Source organism: Oncorhynchus nerka, linkage group LG5 (genome assembly GCF_034236695.1).
Source record: "Oncorhynchus nerka isolate Pitt River linkage group LG5, Oner_Uvic_2.0, whole genome shotgun sequence".
Classification (NCBI taxonomy): Eukaryota; Metazoa; Chordata; class Actinopteri; order Salmoniformes; family Salmonidae; genus Oncorhynchus; species Oncorhynchus nerka.
The window spans coordinates 58108026-58130615 of record NC_088400.1 but is presented as its reverse complement, the minus strand read 5'-3'; the positions used below and the strand labels follow the sequence as shown (position 1 = coordinate 58130615).

The window sequence follows — 22590 nt, the reverse complement described above, 5'->3', positions numbered from 1 at the left end:
TGTCAGCAATTATTAGGAAATAGAAGACATACAAGACCACTGATAATCTCCCTCGATCTGGGGATCCACGCAAGATCTCACCCGTGGGGTCAAAATGATCACAAGAACGGTGAGCAAAAATCCCAGAACCACACAGGGGGACCTAGTGAATGACCTGCAGAGAGCTGGGACCAAAGTAACAAAGCCTACCTTAAGTAACACACTACGCCGCCAGGGACTCAAATCCTGCAGTGCCAGACGTGCCCCCCTGCTTAAGCCAGTACATGTCCAGGCCCGTCTGAAGTTTGCTAGAGAGCATTTGGATGATCCAGAAGAAGATTGGGAGAATGTCATGTGGTCAGATGAAACCAAAATATAACTTTTTGGTAAAAACTCAACTCGTCGTGTTTGGAGGACAAAGAATGCTGAGTTGCATCCAAAGAACACCATACCTACTGTGAAGCATGGGGGTGGAAACATCATGCTTTGGGGCTGTTTTTCTGCAAAGGGACCAGGACGACTGATCCGTGTAAAGGAAAGAATGAATGGGGCCATGTATCGTGAGATTTTGAGTGAAAACCTCCTTCCATCAGCAAGGGCATTGAAGATGAAACGTGGCTGGGTCTTTCAGCATGACAATGATCCCAAACACACCGCCCGGGCAACAAAGGAGTGGCTTCGTAAGAAGTATTTCAAGGTCCTGGAGTGGCCTAGCCAGTCTCCAGATCTCAACCCCATAGAAAATCTTTGGAGGGAGTTGAAAGTCTGTGTTGCCCAGCAACAGCCCCAAAACATCACTGCTCTAGAGGAGATCTGCATGGAGGAATGGGCCAAAATACCAGCAACAGTGTGTGAAAACCTTGTGAAGACTTACAGAAAACGTTTGACCTCTGTCCTTGCCAACAAAGGGTATATAACAAAGTATTGAGATAAACTTTTGTTATTGACCAAATATTTATTTTCCACCATAATTTGCAAATAAATTCATAAAAAATCCTACAATGTGACTTTCTGTATTTCTTTTCTCATTTTGTCCGTCATAGTTGAAGTGTACCTATGATGAAAATTCCAGGCCTCTCTCATCTTTTTAAGTGGGAGAACTTGCACAATTGGTGGCTGACTAAATACTTTTTTGCCCCACTGTAGATAGTCCCGGGAATTGAACCCACTACCCTGGTGTCACAAGCACCTTGCTCTACCACATGAGCTAAACAGGACCACAAAACCTACAGCATATACAATGTTATATAGCAATAAATACTGTAAAACAAATCAATACTGAAATGATACAGCATGGTATAATTCATTATTAGCACCCAAACCCAATACATGTTGACTGAGTCAGTCTGGTACTTGGCTGGAGGTGAATAGCACAGATGCAGCTACTGTGACATCCAGAAGCATACTACGCCAGACCAGCACCTCCTCTATCTCGCCACACATCTCAATACAAGGATGTCTCTCCAAACGGTCAAAAGTGACCGCGTCAGTCAAAACAACTGCATGCTTCGGTGAACACATACAAAAGAGCAAAAAAACATTGTTTAGCCTACTAGCTCACCTTGGTAATAAAGCCAAGGAACTCCACTCAAAACATCCCAGGAAATAAATCGCTCACCCAGTACACTGTACATCTAAAGACTTGAAGCATCACAACTGTAGATGCCACCCATTTTGCTCAAAATAGAACAACATAGCGGCTCAAGCGCTGTGATGTGTGTACGTGGTGCCATAGTTAGCATGGCGGGCCTCATGAGATTAATAATGGTGCGGAAGCCATCGGGTCGGTTGGGTAAACACCCGTGTTCATTAGTAATTGCACAAGGCCACAGTGACCACTCTTCTTCACCGGATCTGATTTTTCCACAAGAACAGTCCTAATACCTCCACTCAATGAACCTACAGTACTGTAAGCAGCACAACAAAAAGTCCCTTTATTATAATGTTGTGTAATGTCGTTTACTTATTCAACCTATTTAACCAGGAAAGACCCCTGAGGATAGAACAGAGCCCTTCTTTGTACAGCCGACCAAATCAAAACAAATCAAAAGTTTATTTGTCACATGCGCCGAATACAACAGGTGTAGAGTAGACCTTACAGTGAAATGCTTACTTGCAAGCTCAAACCAATAGTGCGAAATAGGTATTAGGTGAACAATAGGTAAGTAAAGAAATAAAAACAACAGTTTAAAGACAGGCTACATGCAGTAGCGAGGCTATAAAAGTAGCGAGGCTACATACAGACACCGGTTAGTCAGGCTGCTTGCGGTAGTGTGTACATGTAGATAAGGTTAAAGTGACTATGCATATATGATGAACAGAGAGTAGCAGAAGCGTAAAAAGAGGGGTTGGCGGGTGGCGGGACACAATGCAGATAGCCCGGTTAGCCATTGACCTCGGTCATGCAAGAATTGAACACAAGCAAACAAACATCACTTATCTTCCGTAACAGGATGCTTTCCAAACCCTAAATAGATGACCACTTAGCTTATGCTTGACCTTGAGTACATCATAAAGAGAAATGCATGGCCATCAAGGACGCTACTGTGGTACCGTGTGGACTGAATGGTGGGGTGGCGAGTGGATAAAGGACCGGTATAACACTTCAGTCACTAGCCTAAGTGCTTTCCTTCTCCACTGTACAATGGCACAGAGATATAACGGCGAGTTAGGAGACACGCCCTCCAGAATGTATTAGCGAAACGCTTCAGTAACCCGTTCGATTAACCCCTTCCTCTCATAAGCGCCATACAACTGATGCGTGTTTTTAGCCAGGCCTGGCCATACGGATAAATCACGGGAGACCCACAGGGCTCTTACAGTTAGCCTACAGTTAAGCCTCGGGCTTAAACCAGACCGAATGCTGCGTTCAATTGGGATCAAGGGTGAATGCAGTGTTCCGTTTGGCTTCACCAGGCTATCTTTCAGTAGCCACAGACATAAACAGCACTGGACCAGACTGGGTTGGTGTTAGTGGTTGGAGATCCGTATAATGCACTGTGGCAGTCATGGCCGACTTGTGTTATGGGCCAACAACAGTGTCAGGCTTGAACTAATTGGCCGAAGTGTTTTCGTCATCTGGTCTGTTTATATGAGTTCATCTTCAGTTAATAGATAGTACAGTGCAGTATTGACCAAGAAGATGCACAGCTCTCCACGGTACTCTGGTTAAAGACGAAGCAGCTAAGCTAAGGCTAAGCTAAGACTAAGCTTAGACTAAGCTCAAGTTAGCTTTATGCTAAAAACAGATGGAACATACAGGCTAAAAGCACATGCTGCATATTTCCCCAAGCGTTGTTCAGTTCTCTGTTTAGAATTTACTCTTGAGTAGCTTAAAGTACGCTATTTTCATCAGGGCACACTTGTAAGAGCTTGAAATAACAATCACTGATTACTAAAATAAACATATTTCACCGAATCTAATCAAATCCAAAAATGTATTTGATGGGAGTTTTCTGAGGGAACAAGAGGGAGGGGGGATCTCTCTGCAAAACATTTCTATAGAAAACCAATAGATTAATTTATCTCCAACTATGGTGGGGGAACTGACCTCTAATCAATGCATTAGGCTAAGTCTCTCACTCACAGGAGGGCACATAAATACACAATTGACCTTATTAGGTCTCTGGTGGGGGCTTAGCATTATCAAATGAAAGCATTAGACTGGTCAACTTATCCAATTACAGTTGTCAAATGCATGGCCTTCACCCAAGTGAGATGGCTGCAGAACAGAGCCTTGGGGAGCGAAGTTGCATTGTGGGCCATAACCAAGGGAAGGCTCGGCCCTATCCTCGTCATCTGGAGAGGGAGAGAGGCAGAGAGGGCCGCATACTTCCACACAGGATTACATAGCCTTTCATCTACCGAGACCGTCGGCAACGGCGGTAGAGGAACAGAAGGATCTTTGAGGTCGAGACATGCCTTGTAGTAACATCAGTGAGCCGCACAGCTAACAGTCACAAGCCGTTAACATCAGTGGAGGAAAAGCCTCCTCCGTTAGCCTGCTATCATAATAGTGGATGAACACACACGAACATAAACATGAACACACGTGCCCACACACACACGGGCTCTCTTTCAATGAAAGTGCCCCTCAGTCTGCGCCCAAAATGGAACTCGAATAAAGATGTATTTAATCATATACTCAACTATGAACTGTTTTTGATGATCATAGCGCGGCCTTAAGGGTCTCATACTGAGACGCTGCAATTTCATGAAGGGAGGGATTATTGCCCAAATAAATTAGAGGGAATTCAGAAGGAAAATAAGTCCAATTACTATGGATGAAATCCCATTTTCAAGCTAAACTGGTAAATGAACACTGCTCTGGTGGCTATAATTCACCATCTAAGCATAATCCAGTACTTAGTGGCAATGTCTTGATCAGGCAAGGACACACACAGACAAATGAAGGACAGCTATGGGAATACAATATACATTTCTTCCAAGTGGCTGAACATTAGAAGACGATAAAGAGTTGCTTTTTACTACTTTTAGACCCAAAGAGAAATACATCCAAACAAAGATATTTCAAAATGGACAGATAATCTATCAAAACCTACTGCCAGACCTCCCACTTCACTCAGATTTGGAGGGATAATTCCTCTCTAAAGATGATAAATAGTTTATTGATCAGCAGATGTCCTGGCTAATGTCCATTCAGGAGGGGCTGAAAGATGCACGACTTGCCGGTCCTCATAGCCTAAGAGACTTTCCTCCATAGATCGCCAGCAGTGTGCCCATTCTCCCCTGCTCCCCACCCCACCCCCTGCTACCCTGAGCAGGCCCCCCTGCCTGCCTGCCCTCCCTGAGTCCTCCAAGGTGTGGAGGGGTCACAGACAAACAAAGACACACACCATCTGCTAAGGGTAAGGCCAGGTGAGACCAGCTTTGGCCACTTGGCTGATCAATGGACAGAGTTCTACCTAAAATGTAGAACACAGACACCCAAAGGAAAGTCAATGGAGATTTAGTATGCAGTGAAAAACACTTTCATTACATAAGATAAGACCACAGGCAATCCCAACCATACACGCAGACACATGGACAGAGTGCAAGAAGGAGGGGATGAAGGGAAAAAAGGAGGAATTGGCAGAAAGAGGGAACAAAAAATAAATCTGCATTGTTTTAATCCAAGGTCAAGGAAGATTATATATTTCTGTTCCCTCGACACAGCAGCTTTTCAGACAGGGCACGTGACCTTCCACCCGGCCAGTCATGCTTTTTAGTGTCCTAAAGCAGCATCCATATGTCCTCATCCAAATCACGCCTGCCCCCATTCAATAGCTCACTGTCTAAACAGAGAGAAAACTGTCACTCACTTCACTTTCACCACATTCCCTCTCTATTTACATGTAGAGATAGATGTACATGACATAGACTTAATATTGTTGTTTGGCCAAATACATCTACTGTGAATCTATCTTTTTGGCCAATCATTTCCACATACAATCAACCTTAATCTGATACGATCAGAGAGAATCAGATATAACCGCAACAACCATAAGGAAAGCTTATATGATGCATCATGACATGTCTCGTCTTGTTTGGAGGTTTTCAATCTGATGTTGACACAGGGCTGTGGAGCCTTTGTTTGTGTTTGTCATGGACGTCATCAGAGTTAATGGAATAATGAGCGATGCCGCGACAGTACCCCACTGTGGTTTTGTTCTGTGCTCCCTCGGCCAGTGATGCTGTGTGTGTGTGTGTGTGTGTGTGTGTGTGTGTGTGTGTGTGTGTGTGTGTGTGTGTGTGTGTGTGTGTGTGTGTGTGTGTGTGTGTGTGTGTGTGTGTGTTGTGGAAGGGAGTGGATACAAGGAGGACTATTTTATGGAACAGATGGGTTTGACATACGATGAGAACACTGGCAAAACATGTTTTTGGAGAGAGCTTTCTTGTATTCGTTGGCAGACATTGTCATATCTTTTTTAAAGTGTTTGATTTGTAATCTGTTTTTAGCCTGCAATTACAATACATAACAATAGCGAAACTGTGGTGTAGATATTGGGGGGATAGAACAGTAGAAGGGTGTCCGGGGCTCCTCCCCCGGAATTTCTTTTGACATTTTAAAAACGCATTTCCTGCTATTTATACACAGTTTGACATGACTTATTATGTCTCACTTCAGGGGTATATGGAGGGGTATGTTGAGGGGTATATGGAGGGGTATATGTAGGGGTATTTTGAGGGGCATATAGAGGGGTATTTTGAGGGGTAAATGGAGGGGTAATCTGAAAACACAGTATAAGTGGAATAGAGCATCAAATCATACCACAGTTTATTTGGTCGTGTACACAGTTTAGCAGATGTTATAGAGGGTGCAGCGAAATGCTTGTGTTACTAGCTCCAAACAATGTAGGAAAAAACATCAAACAAAGGGCATTTACAATAATAAAGTATGGCACGCAATATTGAAATCAGGTACAATATCCTACATCTGTGTAATACTACTCTATAATGTGATAGACTGTATAAATATAATTTTGCATTGGGCCTATAGGACACAGAAATAACAAGCCCTGAAGTGGAATCCAATTCGTTCTCTCTCCAGCTTCTTGATGGATTGATTGCCTTAATTTTCCCAGGATGAAAATGAGGAATATAATGTAAGTCCTCTCGATAAAGTAGCCGTAAGACACAGGGGAATGGGGAAGGAGGCGGGCCTGTCTTTATCAGTCCTGAGTTTCTGCTTTAGGCCAACAAAAGAATGTATGGAGTCATTTATCACTGTCACTAACAATGTCGAGCAACATCCGAGGAACAGCGGCACAATCCCTAGGATTTGGCCTGTCAGGTCTGTCAGCGTAGCTGTCTATTCCAAGGAGGTTTATTACCATGAATTTGAATATTGTAATTATATGTACAGTTGAAGTCGGAAGTTTACAAACACTTAGGTTGGAGTTATTAAAACTCATTTTTCAACCACTCCACAAATTTCTTGTTAACAAACTATACTTTTGGATGTATTTCAAGGCCTACCTTGAAACTCAGTGCCTCTTTGCTTGACATCATTGGAAAATCTAAAGAAATCAGCCAAGACCTCAGAAAATACAGCTCAGGAAGGAGATGCGTTCTGTCTCCTAGAGATGAACATACTTTGGTGCGAAAAGTGCAAATCAATCCCAGAACAACAGAAAAGGACCTTGTGAAGATGCTGGAGGAAACAGTTACAAAAGTATCTATATCCACAGTAAAACGTGTACTATATCAACATAACCTGAAAGGCTGCTCAGCAAGGAAGAAGCCACTGCTCCAAAACCACCATAAAAAGTCAGACTATGGTTTGCAACTGCACATGGGGGACAAAGATTGTACTTTTTGGATAAATGTCCTCTGTTCTGATGAAACAAAAATTGTAACTGTTTGGCCATAATGACCATTGTTATGTTTGGAGGGGAAAGGGGGAGGCTTGCAAGCTGAAGAACACCATCCCAACCGTGAAGCACGGAGGTGGCAGCATCATGTTGTGGGGTGCTTTGCTGCAGGAGGGACTGGTGCACTTCACAAAATAGATGGCATCACGAGGGAGGAAAATGATGTGGATATATTGAAGCAACATCTCAAGACATCAGTCAGGAAGTTAAAGCTTGGTCGCAAATGGTATTCCAAATGGACAATGACCCCAAGCATACTTCCAAAGTTGTGGCTTAAGGACAACAAGTCAAGGTATTGGAGTGGCCATCACAAAGCCCTGACCTCTGTCCTATAGAACATTTGTGGGCAGAACTGAAAAAGTGTGTGCGAGCAAGGAGGCCTACAAAACTGACTCAGTTACACCAGCTCTGTCAGGAGGAATGGACAAAAATTCACCCAACTTATTGTGGGAAGCTTGTGGAAGGCTACCTGAAATGTTTGACCCAAGTTAAACAATTTAAAGGCAATGCTACTAAATACTAATTGAGTGTATGTAAACTTCTGACCCACTGGGTATGTGATGAAAGAAATCAAAGCTGAAATAAATAATTCTCTCTACTATTATTCTGACATTTCACATTCTTAAAATAAATTGGTGATCCTAACTGACATAAGACAGGGATTTGTTATTAGAATTAAATGTCAGGAATTGTGAAAAACTGAGTTTAAATGTATTTGGCTAAGGTGTATGTAAACTTCCGATTTCAACTGTATGTTAGTTTTAAGTTTTAATTTGTAGGTAAGTGATTATTTACATGAGCTACTGGAAGAAAAAAGTTGAATAGATAAAATTATCATGATCTAATTAGAATATCATTCTGTTTCAGTTACAGAAAAAATGTACGCATACACACAACTTAAAAATCCTTAACAAAAATAAACAATGATCACTAAAACCCTAGCTATTGCCCCCACTGTCCTTCCAGGTCTAAGCAAGTTCATGGATTCCAAACAGCCCCTAGTGAGAAGACCCCAGCCGCTCTCATGGGCCAGTCCACACAATAACAACCAGGCCCCTCTAACCTGTCATTAGGTCACTTTCCTGGTCAAAAGAGGAAGGATCTCCTCTTCTAAAGTGGTGTGAGTGAGACTGTGGACAAGACAATCATTCCTTTACACACCACTTCCTTACCCTTCTATTGAAAGTCGGCTTGCCGTAGCAAAGGCCCTGGTCAGCGGTCAACCTCTAACCCCCACCATCCACCCAGGGTCCACTCAGAGACCCCTCTCCCAGGCCTCCCTGCTCGCTCAAGGGGAAAATTGTTGCTGGATGGGGAGAAAACAGCTCTTTTGACACGGAGAGTTATAGGATAATGGGGGTGAAGTTTGAAAAATTGTCTCTCTTTTCTTCGGGCGGTGTGACATTCGAGGGTCTAAGGATAGGTTTGAGGGCCAAGGTCATGAGTTTGGCCTCTCCGCATCCCCATTGTCTCCATGAGAAATGTCCCCAGCCAACCCCAAAACTGAAATGGACTGAACGTACGCCTTTGTCTTTCCTCACCTTTAGCAACCTTGTCCTCACCACCACTTCACAATAGCATTCTCTCACCAAGACTGCACACAAATCATTGTGTCAGCTTCCCAAACTTAACAACATTGTGCGGCTGGTTCTCATTGAGAATAGATTGCGTTCAGCTGTTAATATTTATTGGCAACTAGCAGCAGCTGTCAAAACGCAGATCGAGGATCCTCCCTTACCTTCGGACATTCCTCCGCTCTTCTTCCAGCTGTTTGAGTAGCTCCTCGATGCACTTGTTGGCGTCCATGTACCCCTGTAAACAACAGATGGAGATGAGTGTCAAAGATGGATTCCATGTGCAAATATGGATGAAAAACGTCAGTAATATCAAGAACAGCCCAACAATCCTACACTGTCTTTATTATTAGGAAGTTCAGGGGTCGGTTTCCCAGACTAAGCCTAGCCCAGAAGTAAAAAATGTAAAATACTCTCTCAATGGAGATTCTATTGTGTTTATCAACAGCAGTGGTACCCCCCAACAAGACCATACAGAAGCCTACACGGAGTATGAAAAAAACAGACCAAAGCCATAGTGCGTATTGTGTATTTTTCCAGCCGGTGCCTTGTTTCCAAACACTCCTCTTCCAAGTGTGAAAGAGGAACACTGAGGCAGAACTGGACTGTGTTTCAAAGAAGGTGTGATTCATTCATGCTCTTTGGGGTGTTCGTTTTCAGGGAGTTAGGGAAGAGTGTAACTCCAGAAGCACCGCTGGGTAACTTCGCCTGGCTGGCCCTGAGTGCAGGCGGCCAGCTGTGTAGTGTCAAGAGGGAATACCTTCACACACACATACTCCACACACACACACTCCCAAAGTGTGCTATTGAATTACAGCATGGCCCAACTGAGCAGAGACCCGGGAACAGTATGGAAAAACAGATGTTCAGCTTATTTGACACTTTGCCCTAATGATGTGCTCATCTATGCCATGCCTGTATAGTGAGTATAAGACATTATTGTGGAAGAACTAGGCCACCTAGCCATAATATTCCACCCAGCTGTTCTTTGGAGAAGCCGATAGTGACTGTGTCAGTGGTTGGCTACATACGAACATCCAATAGCGACTTTATTTATCCTTCGGTAGTGATTGTGGCTAGCTTGAATTAATTATTGGTATTGGTGACGCCTCTCTTGGGTGAAGCGTTATCTCACGGCCACAGATGCCCCCTCCATTGATTTTTAGACCTCCGTCGTGTGCTGTTCACGTATAATTGAATCATGGGGAATTCCTCTGAGAGATGACCCAGCTGCGTATCGTTTAGACTCGTCCCATGAGCATATTTTTCATGCTGGAGACACTGTGTGTATCTAGAACACGTAAAATAAGATGGTACAGACAGTATACATTATAATGGTATAGCCTACATTGTGGAACACTCTAATGTTCTTTCTCAAGCTGAAAATAGAGAGAAACCCTTATTGTCGGAAGAGCTTTCTTCTCAGAAGGCAACCGTATGGCTGGCACCAGGGCAATTATCACACTTCAGGACTGACCTGAGGCTAGCCACTGCAGGTGCCCACCATCTCCAGTATGCCCCCATGCCAACTGAAGATGGCACAAGCCCAAACCTCCAGCCAAAGTCGCCAGTCAAGGGCATACTAGGTGACCAATGATCATCAAGGGCACGGACAGAGGCCAGAAGAACATGGCGATGGCCAGGTGATGATGCGTTTTGTCATTCATAAGAAAGGATATCCAAATAACCTGATGAAATCATCTTATTTTTCACTTTCTTCAACATTTGCTGTTAAACGCATCTACATGTACTTCCTTGTCCTCATATCTGAACTGAATAATTTAAAGTGTTGGTGCTATTTATCAGTGGTGTCCCCAAGGCCATCTGGAAGCCATAAGGTGCCACTACACCCAGCAGAGATGCCAGTCACACTAAACCCACTGTGTGCCATTAGGACCAAATTAAGTTGCCAGAGGCCTCCCGAGTGACGAGGCGGTCTAAGGCACTTCAGTGCTTGAAGCGTCACTACGGTTTCGGGTTCGATCCCAGGCTCTGTCGCATCCAGCTGCGACCGGGACACCCATGAGGCGACGGAGGGGGAGGGTTTGGCCAGCCCGGGATGTCCTTGTCCCATCGCACTCTAGCGACTCCTGTGGCGGTCCGGGCTCAGTGCACGCTGACACGGTCACCAGTTGTACGGTGTTTCCTCCAACACATTGGTGCGGCTGGCTTCCGGGTTAAGCAACTCGGGGGTGTCTTACAGTATCAGAGGGATAGGATAGGAACATGGGAGAATCATCTGAGTAGAGTCCAAAGTTGCGTGCAGGCTTAGTTAACAAAAGTAGCTAAACATCAACTATAGTGCATCTAGCTCTATAAACTTAGAACGAAAAGAAGTTGTCATACAGAGGAATATCTGTTGTTAGAGACCACTAGCCACATAGTCTCACAGATCCAAATCCCAACTTGAGATCCCTAGTGATTTAAGCAAAAGTCCACGTTAAAGCAGATCTCAAGTTAGGATTCAGCCCGGTCATGATTTTCCCTGTCTCTCAGAGAGATCTACCCATCACCAGAGTGCTATGTCACAAAAAGATTTACACCCTACATCAAACGTTAAGCGCAGCTAGCTAAGTCTCTGTTGTCATCGCGGAAACCTCTGCTAATGATAGGGTTCTGGCGTACTCCTCCTCATATGTGAAGGCATGCAAAGAATGTGCAATGGTCTGTCGTAATGTCAAATGGAGGGTATTTAAACTGAAGATTGAAGGCCTGACTCGTGTATGTTATGTGGAGCATGCTGCCGTGTATTACATTACGTCTTTGGTGGGGCATTACTCCTGACATTTTTACTGTGTGCGAAAGCTGCAGGGTTCCCACGGGCGCCAGCGCCTACATTGGGAGAGAGAAAATTATGGACCTTTGCCTCAAACTTTATCGAACGCATATTTCGCAAAGTACACTTGGAGTGCGATACAGACCAAATAATTCCTTGAGGTGGTTGAAGTGTCTAAATAGCACTAAAGCTCATAAGGACCGAATATCACCTTTACAGAAAACATCGCTAAATCGTTGGGAGGTTGTAAAAACCGTGCCCGGTGCGGCCTGCAAACTCCTCAAACTCCTCCGCAGCAGTGACCAGACTATACCTTCTCTATCTATACAACCCTCTAGTCAACAGTCTTGTGAGGCTCATTCGCGACGATCCCATGGATACCAAATCCTACATGGCAAGAAACCAAAGGAAGTTGTTTATAGGCGGTCTAAAAGTCATACGAGCTCACGAACAGGCGATAAAATGTCTCAGAGTAAGTTAGCGATGATGGGGATCGATTGTGAACTGGCTATCCAATGCAAATATCTGCAAATGTTGCTTATTTCACCATATACAGTCCTGTCCTCTGGTTCTCTTTGTAGGATGGACACAAGACAAAAAATGAACCAGCATCCAAATTCTGAATCCAATTTCAACTTCAGTGTAGGGGTCAAGGGGAGAAACAGAGCACTGGGATTTGTTGAGCTGGAGTTGGCTGGCGTAGGCATACACTTACATACTGTAGTTTCCTTTGTGCGTTTGTTCATGTTTCTGGTCTATGGCAGCCTATGGCAGCCAACCCTCAGTTCCTGTTTACTCTGTATGTGAGAGGGGTTGATAAGAAGGCTAGAGCTGTTGAGAGAGAGGGCTTCCCCCACTGGGCATGCTGTGAGGCCCATATCCTGCAGTCCTCCAACCGATCATGTGCCTCCTAATCTTTAGGACATTTTAAAATGAGCTTTGTCCCCCACTGCTACGGCACTCGGAAACTCGGCCAAAAAAGCTTTGCTTTACGACAGACACACATGCTCACGTGCACGTACGCGCACCCACGCGCAAATGTGTTTAAAATAAATGGTCCAAGAATTTCAGTAATAAAACATTAGATTCATTATTCATCCATGAGAGCGTCTCTCCCTCCCTCTCTCCCTCTCGGCTCTCTCTCTCTCTCTCTGGCAGATCCACACATACTGAAAGGCTGTAATGGATGGGATCATATCCCTGTCAACATACGAGTTCCTTTAGGTCTTGGCTGAGAAAAACCCAAACGCAGATACAGCCCTGACCCAGTTGCAGTATAGGGTCAGTATGTGTTTCAGGCTTCCTTTAATGTCCTACCTATCTATAATGTGATTTCCTCCCAACCTCACCTCAGCAGGGCTGTAGATCTGAGACCCAGGCAGCAGGCGAGTGAGCGAGATAAGAAAGCTTGAAGCTGCCTAGTGGCCTCTGGGAGTGAGACCTGTCAGACCAGTCAAAGCCAAGGTCAGGATCTATCTCAACCCCAACGGCCAGCCCCCTCCTCTCTGGCCATAAGACAGGCCGAGACCCGATGACATGGCAGAGTGGCCTAGGGACCCACTTTAGCCAACTGGAAATCTGCTCTGTGTAAGGCGTTCGAGGGGAGATGGAATGTGGAATTCCCGACTGGCTTATGGCAGTCAAAGGTTATGCCTATAGAACGTAACACTTCTTTCTGAGGGAATTTTTATGGCTACTTGGGAATTAATGATATTACAAACTTCCCTGGGTGTCGACACGTTAGAGCTCATATGGCTGAGAAGACTACCTCTCGCGCACCTCATGACTATGACAGCCCTCTGCGCTAAAGCCTAGGCACTGACCCGGAGAGCGAACGCAAGTCTTTATGTCTCAGGCAAAGTTAGGCATGAGACGGGCGGTTACACAGATATTGAAACTGCTCATTTGTATCCGTCCTCAGCCCTGGCTTGAATCAATGAATGTTATCAGCGGCTTATCTGTAGCACAGCACTGATGATCTTTCCCTCGGAGTCATTATTCAGGTCAAAATGACTTCATGTCACCATATCAATCCTGCCCATCAAACTCCCACCTCCCAAGACTGTGATAGATTAGATAACAACAGCCTGATGAAGGCTATGTTATCAAGGGGCTACTATGGTGATTACATGTGATTTGCTATGAGAAGCCATGGAGAGCTGAGTGATCTGGTTTGTAGGCCTTGGCGTCAGAAACCAATACGCCACCAGTATGAAGCCAAATGCTTTCTTCAGATTGCAGCAGTTGTTACTAGAGTAACAATAATAATACATTACATTTGTAGAGCTCTTTTCATTTGCAGACGTAACTCACAAAGTACTTCACACTGAGAGCAACCATTCAAATAAAAAAAGCTTTAATAAAAGGGCAAAAAACAATCGGAGAGTAACATACAATTCTATACACTCTAAAACCATATCTAAAAACTGCAGAAAACATGGTGGTTTCAAACGCCATCCGTGTAAAAGATGGAACAGGCTAAACCAGGTAGACAAAGCCTCCAATGCTAAATTCATCCCTTGCATACCACATGCAAACGGGGACAGATTTGGGAATATGGATTACCTGATGACACAAAGGAAGCCTGTTCATCCTCTAGGGTGGGTTTCAGTTATCTGATGTCCTCTTACAGCACCTTGCCTGTCCTAGTCCCAGTGCGCGCACGCGCACGCACACACACACACACACACACACACACACACACACACACACACACACACACACACACACCAGACGGACATCAACACCTCCCCGGGCCGTCAGGAATCCGAATCTGTCAGATTATCTTTCCAAACATTAAGATATATTCAACACTTAAATAGCCCCTGTCTCCTTTCTCCTCCTTCCAACGCTCAGTTGGCTAGTCAAAGAGTGGGTCATTCATTCCTGTGCAGTATGTGGCGGAACAGTAGCCAAGCCTGTTCCTCAAGCAAATCATACTCAAGAAAACTGAAAAATGGAATAAATCCAACCTGACATGCCCACTCCATAACACCCCATAGTACAACCTGTGTAGAGACGAAGCATATGCAACTACTACTGTATGTCATTTGGGAACTAAACATAGAGCCTCTGTTTGACAGTATCTCAGAAAACATGTGTGGAGGGTAGAACACCTGAAGAACGGGTCTATTAGAAATTCTAATATTTATTTTGACATTTTTAATATATGTTCAATTCATATTAAAAAGTTATATAAAGACAGGTAGTGAAATATGAAAATACACACTGAATTCATAAGCCATATTGATGTTTAGGACCATGCCATTCATTTAAAAAGGGTCTATTTTTCTCAATTTTCACCTAACTGATGTGTCCAAAGTAAACTGCCTGTTGCTCAGGCCCTGAAGCCAGGATATGCATATAATTGGTACCATTGGAAAGACAACACTATGAAGTCTGTAGAATTGTTAAATAATGTAAGAGACTATAACACAATAGATATGGTAGGAGAAAATCCAAAGAAAAACCAACCGGGGAAAAAAAGAATTTGAACAAATTTGAGAGCCCATGCTCTTCCAATGGAACGTATAGGAAAATCATTCAATCTAGCTCCCAGTATGCAATTCCTATGGCTAGTATGTAATTCCTATGTCAGTAGTCGTTGTTCAAGGTTTCAGGCTTGTTTCTTCCAATACGAGGAAGAATAATGAGTTTTAGTACTGGGACACAGACTTGGAAATGTGTGTATGCCTGTGTTACAAAGAGGACACACACCTGCTAATATCGTTTTCATATTGAACATACTTTTTTCCGTATGAAATATTATAGTTTAATTACATTTTAGGGTATCTGAGGATTATATAGAAACGTATTTTGACTTGTTTTAACCAGTTGGATTTTGGGGGCGCTATTTTAATTTTTGGATGAAAAACATTCCTGTTTTAACCTCTTGCCTCTAGTTGGGACGCTTGCGTCCCAACTAGAGCTCTGGAAATGCAAATGTGCTACGCTAAATGCTAATAGTATTAGTTAAAACTCAAAAGTTCATTAAAATACACATGCAGGGTATCAAATTAAAGCTACACTCGTTGTGAATCCAGGCAACAAGTCAGATTTTTAAAATGCTTTTCGGCGACAGCATGAGAAGCTATTATCTGATAGCATGCACCAATAAACTACAACAGAAAAGCACAGCAGGGGACGTAAACAAAATAATTAGCATTTCGGCGTTACACAAACCGCACAATAAAATAGAAAACAGTCATTACCTTTCACCATCTTCTTTGTTGGCACTCCTAGATGTCCCATAAACACTATTGGGTCTTTATTTCGATTAAATCGGGCCATATAAAGCCAAGATATCGTTATATGTAGACTGTGTGATAAACGAAAAAAACAGCGATTTCACAACGTAACGTCATTTTTAAAATTCAAAAAGTAGACGATAAACTTTCACAAAACACTTCAAATACGTTTGTAATGCTACTTTAGGTATTAGTAAACGTTAATAAGCGATAAAAATCATCCGTAGGCGATGTAAATATCATTAGCTGTCGTCTTGGAAAAAATTTCAGGAGAGAGCTCTTCCGGAATGATCTGGGCGGAGACCGGAGGTAAGTCGTGCCCCTCTTTCGGTTCAACCAAGAATCAAAGAGGATTCAATTCACAAGACTCTAGACAACATGGGGATGCTGTGGGAGTTGAATGCTCGGTCTTATCTAATTCGGCTCACTGTTAACAATTGCTTGAAGTGGCGCAAGGATATTTATTTCCATTTTCTGTGATCAGGTTTTCCTGCGCTTTCCGATGTAACGCACGTTATGTAATAGCCACAGTCGTGATTGAACCAGTTTTAAAAACGTCCGAGGGTTTCCTATCCACACATTCTAACCATATGAACGTACTATATTCCTGGCATGAGTAGCAGGGCGCTGAAATGTTGCGCGATTTTTAACAAAATGTTCAAAAAAGTAGAGGGTAGGAGCAACAGGTTAAACAAGATATTTTGTCACGAAAAGATGGTCGACTATGCATACAATTGACAGCTTTGGAAAGAAAACACTCTGACGTTTTCAAAACTGCAAAGATATTGTCTGTGAGTGCCACAGAACTGATGTTACAGGCGAAACCCAGATAAAAATCCAACCAGGAAGTGCCGCATTTTTTTAAACTGCCTCATGCCAATGACCCCTTATATGGCTGTGAATGAGCTACGAATGAGCTTACGTTTTCCACGTTTTCCCCAAGGTGTCTACAGCATTGTGACGTCTTTTTAGGCATTTCCCTTAAAGAATGGCTGTAAGGGACTCATATATGGCATGTGGTCACATGGTGTCTCCCGCAGAAAACCTTGCGTAAAATACTGAGGTAGCCATTTTTCCAATCGCTTCTTATGAGAAACCAACTGCCTCGACGGATATATTATCGAATATATTTGTTAAAAACACCTTGAGGATGGATCCTAAACAACGTTTGCCGTGTTTCTGTCGATATTATGTAGCTAATTTTGAAAAAAGTTTGGCGTTATAGTTGTAGCATTTTTCGGTCGATTTCTCAGCCAAGCAAGGTGAAGAAACGGGAGCTTTTTCGCCTACAAAAATAATATTTTTGGAAAAAAGGAACATTTGCTATCTAACTGGGAGTCTCCTGAGTGAAAGCATCCGAAGTTCTTCAAAGGTAAATGATTTCATTTGGTTGCTTTTCTTATTTTCGTGAAAATGTTGCCTGCTGCCAGCAGAGCCTAGCATAGCATTATGCCATGATAAACTTACACAAATGCTTGTCTAGCGTTGGCTGTAACTCATATTTTGAAAATCTGAGATGACAGTGTTGTTAACAAAAGGCTAAGCTTGTGTTTGAATATATTTATTTCATTTCATCTGCGATTTTCAGGAATAGGAAAAGTTTCTAGGGGTATTTATGTCCGTTGCGTTATGCTAATGCGTTTGAGGCTATGATTACGCTCCCGGATACGGGTTTGCTCGTCGCAACTGGTTTTAACAAAGTTTAGCGGTAGCTTTTTGGATTCCTTTCTCTGCAAGTTGAACGAGTGGATTACTCAAATCAATGGCGTCAACTAAACAGACTTTTTGGGATATAAAGACGGATTTTATCTAACAAAACGACACTACATGTTGTAGCTGGGACCTTTTGGATGACAAATCAGAGGAAGATTTTCAAAAAGTAAGTGAACATTTAATGGCTATTTGTGAATTTATGAAACCTGTGCCGGTGGAAAAATATTTTTAATATTTGTATGTACCTAAATGTTTAATATCCATCATTTTTAAGATTATTTATTTGAATTGCGGGCCCTCCTGCTTCACCAGAAGTTGTCCCGCTAGCGGGACGCCTAGCCTAATTAAAGGAGTCCAACAGATCTGTGGCCTGACTTTACAGGCTGAGGATTGCCAGAGAAATAGAGATAGAGAGACAGAGAAAGAGAGAGATAGAGAAGGAGAGTGAAAGAAAGAAACACACAGTGAGGATAAGCAGAGTTTGTGAGTACAGGTAAGTGAGAGGAGAGAGTGTGAGTGAGTGAGTGAGTGAGTGAGTGAGTGAGTGAGTGAGTGAGTGAGTGAGTGAGTGAGTGAGTGAGTGAGTGAGTGAGTGAGTGAGTGAGAGAGAGAGAGAGAGAGAGAGAGAGAGAACCAGATGTTGATCCACCGGAGGGAATCTCAGCTTCTGTTTGTGCAGGCTTTGACAGGCAGGCACCACACCTAGCCTAGCCATGCACAATTGGCTCTGCCAACATATTAACGAGAGCCGCAGCGATCAGGTGGCCTGGCTACCCCTTAGCTTCATGGGAAATTAGACACATTAGGCACATTCAGCAAGCGATATTCACTTTCAGTCAGTATTCGCTTTGCTCAAACAGCAGCCATTCACTCTATATTGCCTCTCACCTTATTGAAGCTGCACATACTGTATATGCGTATCATTGTGTATTGTGTATCAGTTAAATTCACACCTTGTCAATGAAGGGTTTGTCGTTCTGGCTCACTGTTTTGGCCAGTGAGCGGTGCTGAAAGCACTAGAAAGGTCTAAGCCGGCTAGGCTAGTGTTATCCCCGAGTGAGTCGGCTTAGTGAGATATTTTTGTTCTCACCCAGAAAACTTAACAACAACAAGGAATCCTCCCCAGACACATGAAGTTAGTGACTTGTTTTATGACCGCCTCACCTAGCCTGACACCAGTAAAACAGCAAACTCCAAGCCAACGCTTATTATAGTCTTCGCTGCCGACGTTCTGGGAGCAACGAATGGAGAGAAGCCAGACTTGAGAACACATTCACGGTATAACAAATGAGCACAGTGAAATATAGCTAACGTCTCGTCAACGCAAATTCCCGACCCCCGAGAGTATGTTTCGTTAGATATATTTTTCTCCATACATATAAATATATATTTCTCCACCATTTGACCTGTCTTGCGTATTATCAATGTAATAAGCCCCACAGCCTCAGGTTTATTATAGTATATTTTCTCTGTTTAATCTGCTGGGTGATTTATTGATTAGGCTGGTTGTGTCTCAAATGACACCCTATTCCCTATATAGTGCACTACTTTTGAACAGGGTCCTGGTCAAAAGTAGTGCCATAGGGTGCCATAGAGATCTGGTCAAAAGTAGTGCACTCTATAGGGAATAGGGTGCCATTTTGGATGCACCCACTCTCTCTAGGTTGACCCATGTGTTAGGCAGATGTCGAGGAAGGCAGGCAAAACATTCCTCGGAAAAGCTGGAGCTGGAAGGTTAGGATCTGCTTCTGCCTGATTTCCAAATCTCTTCTCCCACTGGAATGGTCCTGAATGCCAGGGAGATTCCCTGTTGCCGGGGAGCAGGGAGCAGGAATGCTGAAGCCTGACAGAATGGTAATGTGACAACGGGAACACTGTTTGTTTGCACCTCTGTCATTCCCCCTGCTGCCTCTCATCCTCATCACAAGCCATATTTCCATTTTAAGTGACAGTGATAGACAACAGATAGGTTTCCTATTTTGCCGGGGGATGTGTGTGTGTGTGTGTGTGTGTGTGTGTGTGTGTGTGTGTGTGTGTGTGTGTGTGTGTGTGTGTGTGTGTGTGTGTGTGTAGTGTGTATAAAGGTATTTTGAAACAGGAACAAGAAGTGTGAGCACTGATTGGTTGTCGTAACTTTTGACCTCCCTCGGGTCGTAGATTGCTTTCATGCAGATACGGTGCAGAGGGCGATTTCCTGTCATATATTACAGTAGGGAGGAAAAGGTGTATCTGAACATAATGTTATGCCTACAGCATATAGCCTTCAGCCTTCAAACCGCAATATCCAATATTCCACAGCTAAACAGAACATCAAATTGATACTGTATGTATCAGCGAGCTTTGCACTCTAACCTAAAAGTGTTAACATACTATGTTAGTATTAATCTTGTGATGCAGATAGACACCGTATGAGGATGAAGTAAACCAACCTCCGTTATTATATGTGCAGCGTCCATGGAAGTCCCTGGAAGTCCATTGAAGTCTGGACATTTGTTATATGTCTCCTTTGAAGTCATACCATATGTATGCAAAATGAGCCCATTAGTCTCTAAGTGATGACTGTCAGTCAACAAGAGCCTTCTCAAGAGGCAATTTCCTTTCTCTCTCTCTCTCTCTCTTCAGCCACTTTAATGGGATCCGTGTCATGTGTTTCTAGTAGGTTTCTGGGCACACAGGCTACTCGGTGTGTCTGCTGAGCACACAGTGACACACAGTCAAGTGATTTGGGGGGATTAAGGGGAATAAAAGCCTAATATCTGAGCAGCACAAAATGCTGAAAGGTATATGTGCTGAAAGGTATATGACGTACCGTTATCCCGCTAATTATCCTTACTATGAAAGTGTGTTATTGTAATGTTGGCCTATTTTCACTTTCTCTTTTCTGTGGAGAGGATTTAGAAATTGTATATAAAGTGCGAGTGAGATTTGAGGTCAAATCGAAAGATGGATTAATGCCGATAATAGCACACAGTCCAAAGGTGTTTTCAAAATGAGTCAACTTTCATAAATAACTTAACCCTTTACACTTGTGGGAATTGGCCTATACGGATAGGGCTAAATGAAATGTGTCTTACAGAAGAAATATGGAAAGCAAATGGACAGCCATGGCAGCAATTAAAAGGGAACCATTTGGAGTTTCTGGGGAAATGATTAGACTAAAGGCGAGGACAAAACTGTTCACCTGACACAAGAAAATCCTCTGGATATATTCAGCGACATGATAAGAATATTCTTGGAAAACTTGGGGTAGGTGCAACATAAGACAACAACAAAAATGACACGGGTTTGAGTGAGAGGTCTAACTGGTGTTTCCAAGTGGCCACGAACCTCTCCAAAGTGTGCACCGTTCCTAAGTCATTTCGATTCACTTATGACTCAAAGAAGAGTCTTCAACTATAAAGTGCTTCTTGTAGTTATTTCGTTTGGAACACGGCCCTGCATCCTGCCTTTACACAATGCTGTTGTTTACGCAATCCCCAAAATGGTCCATTATAAATCCCAATCTGGGTCAGGTGTTATGTTGCCAACACGACTAGCTAAATTATAAAATGCGATCTTACAGTGGAAAGCTTCGAGAGGAGCAGATCGTAATTTGGATGCGCTTCGAATGGAGTCATGAGTGCACTCAGATGCGCGGTCTGCGGCAAATTCTTCACAACACAGAAAACACAGGCTCATTCTGTACAGGACAACCCAGGGTACGACGCCATGTCATCTTGTCACTGTACATCAAACATAGTGATCCTAAACGTTGACACTGTGTATTATATGGGTTTTACGGTGTGGAATTGTGAAAAGCACATTGGATTCACGGGTGTTTGACTTGCTTGTTTGACATCAACGTGGTATTTATTATAATCCTCAACGTCTCATCTTTCAAAATACATCGAGTCCTCATCAGTTACAGTATTTCCCCCACTCAGACAACCAAAAAGGTGCTCAAGTTGCCCAATTACCATTAAGGATGGGGGTAACTTCTTGTCACACGCGGTGCTCAAGTTCAGAACGGCTGTCATCAAAACCCACACAGATCTGTGAAGCGGAGACCCAGAGCTCTGACATCATGTATAGCATGCTACTGTACAGCCACTGCGTTCCAATTTAGGCACTTATCAGTGTCCAAAATCTGTCATTTTCAACCCATATACAGGTATGAGTGTAACGGACTACAGGGTTAAGCAAATTTGTACCATTATTTTTAAGAGGCCTTCACTATTTACAGTCAGGTATGGAATTTGAAGATGTACTGTATGCTTATTACACTGTAAGCAATAAATCTCTTTTTATCATTATCTCAAGTGGGCCTCTATTTTTAGTCGCCATCTTTGTTTCATTGCTTCCAGATGGAACAGACTCCGAAGGAATTCGACATAACTTCTGGTTCGCATTAAGACTCAGACTGGGGTGACATCATCACACATGAAAACTCTCTCGTCTTGGGGTTCGACAGATGCCTGGGAGCGTTAGCGCTAAGCCAAGGCGCTAACCCCCTAAAGGCGATCCCAGCCCAAATAAGGAAGACAAGTCAATGGTCAGTCGGATATAAAACAAGCGTGTATCATTTGGCATAGTGATGTCACCATCTTCTCCGCTGTCACACAATGGATTTAAAACAGATTTACCCTGCAATTGATTTATTTGTGTTGTTTTCTCTTTTTCAAGATGTCCTCATCTTTCGACCTCTGATCTCCGGGATTGGCGAGCGATACTTCGGCGACTGTGGGAAGATGTCAAACGGGGAGAGTCCATCTTCCTTCGGTTAGGCCAGCTATTTTCTCCTACGATAACAAACACAGTTCTGTCGTTATTATTTGTTTACTTGGCTCCCCCTCTTTATCTAGGGGTGCCCCCACCCTTGGAAAAAACCTTTACCATAGGGCCATTCTTTAGACCGACTAGAGGGATTCAAGTTAAATCAGCTCACTCTC

At 43.3% G+C, this 22590-nt stretch overlaps 1 protein-coding gene across 2 annotated transcripts in view; it reads right to left on the bottom strand.

Moving 5' to 3' along the window:
* The window catches only part of LOC115129725 (nck-associated protein 5-like), a 164973-nt gene that overhangs the window by 109074 nt on the left and 33309 nt on the right, over positions 1–22590 (bottom strand). For both annotated transcript variants that reach the window (XM_029660386.2, XM_029660389.1), the window contains exon 3: positions 9091–9164. In XM_029660386.2, coding sequence (XP_029516246.1) covers positions 9091–9164 — 74 coding nt within the window. The remainder of the gene's footprint in view (positions 1–9090; positions 9165–22590) is intronic.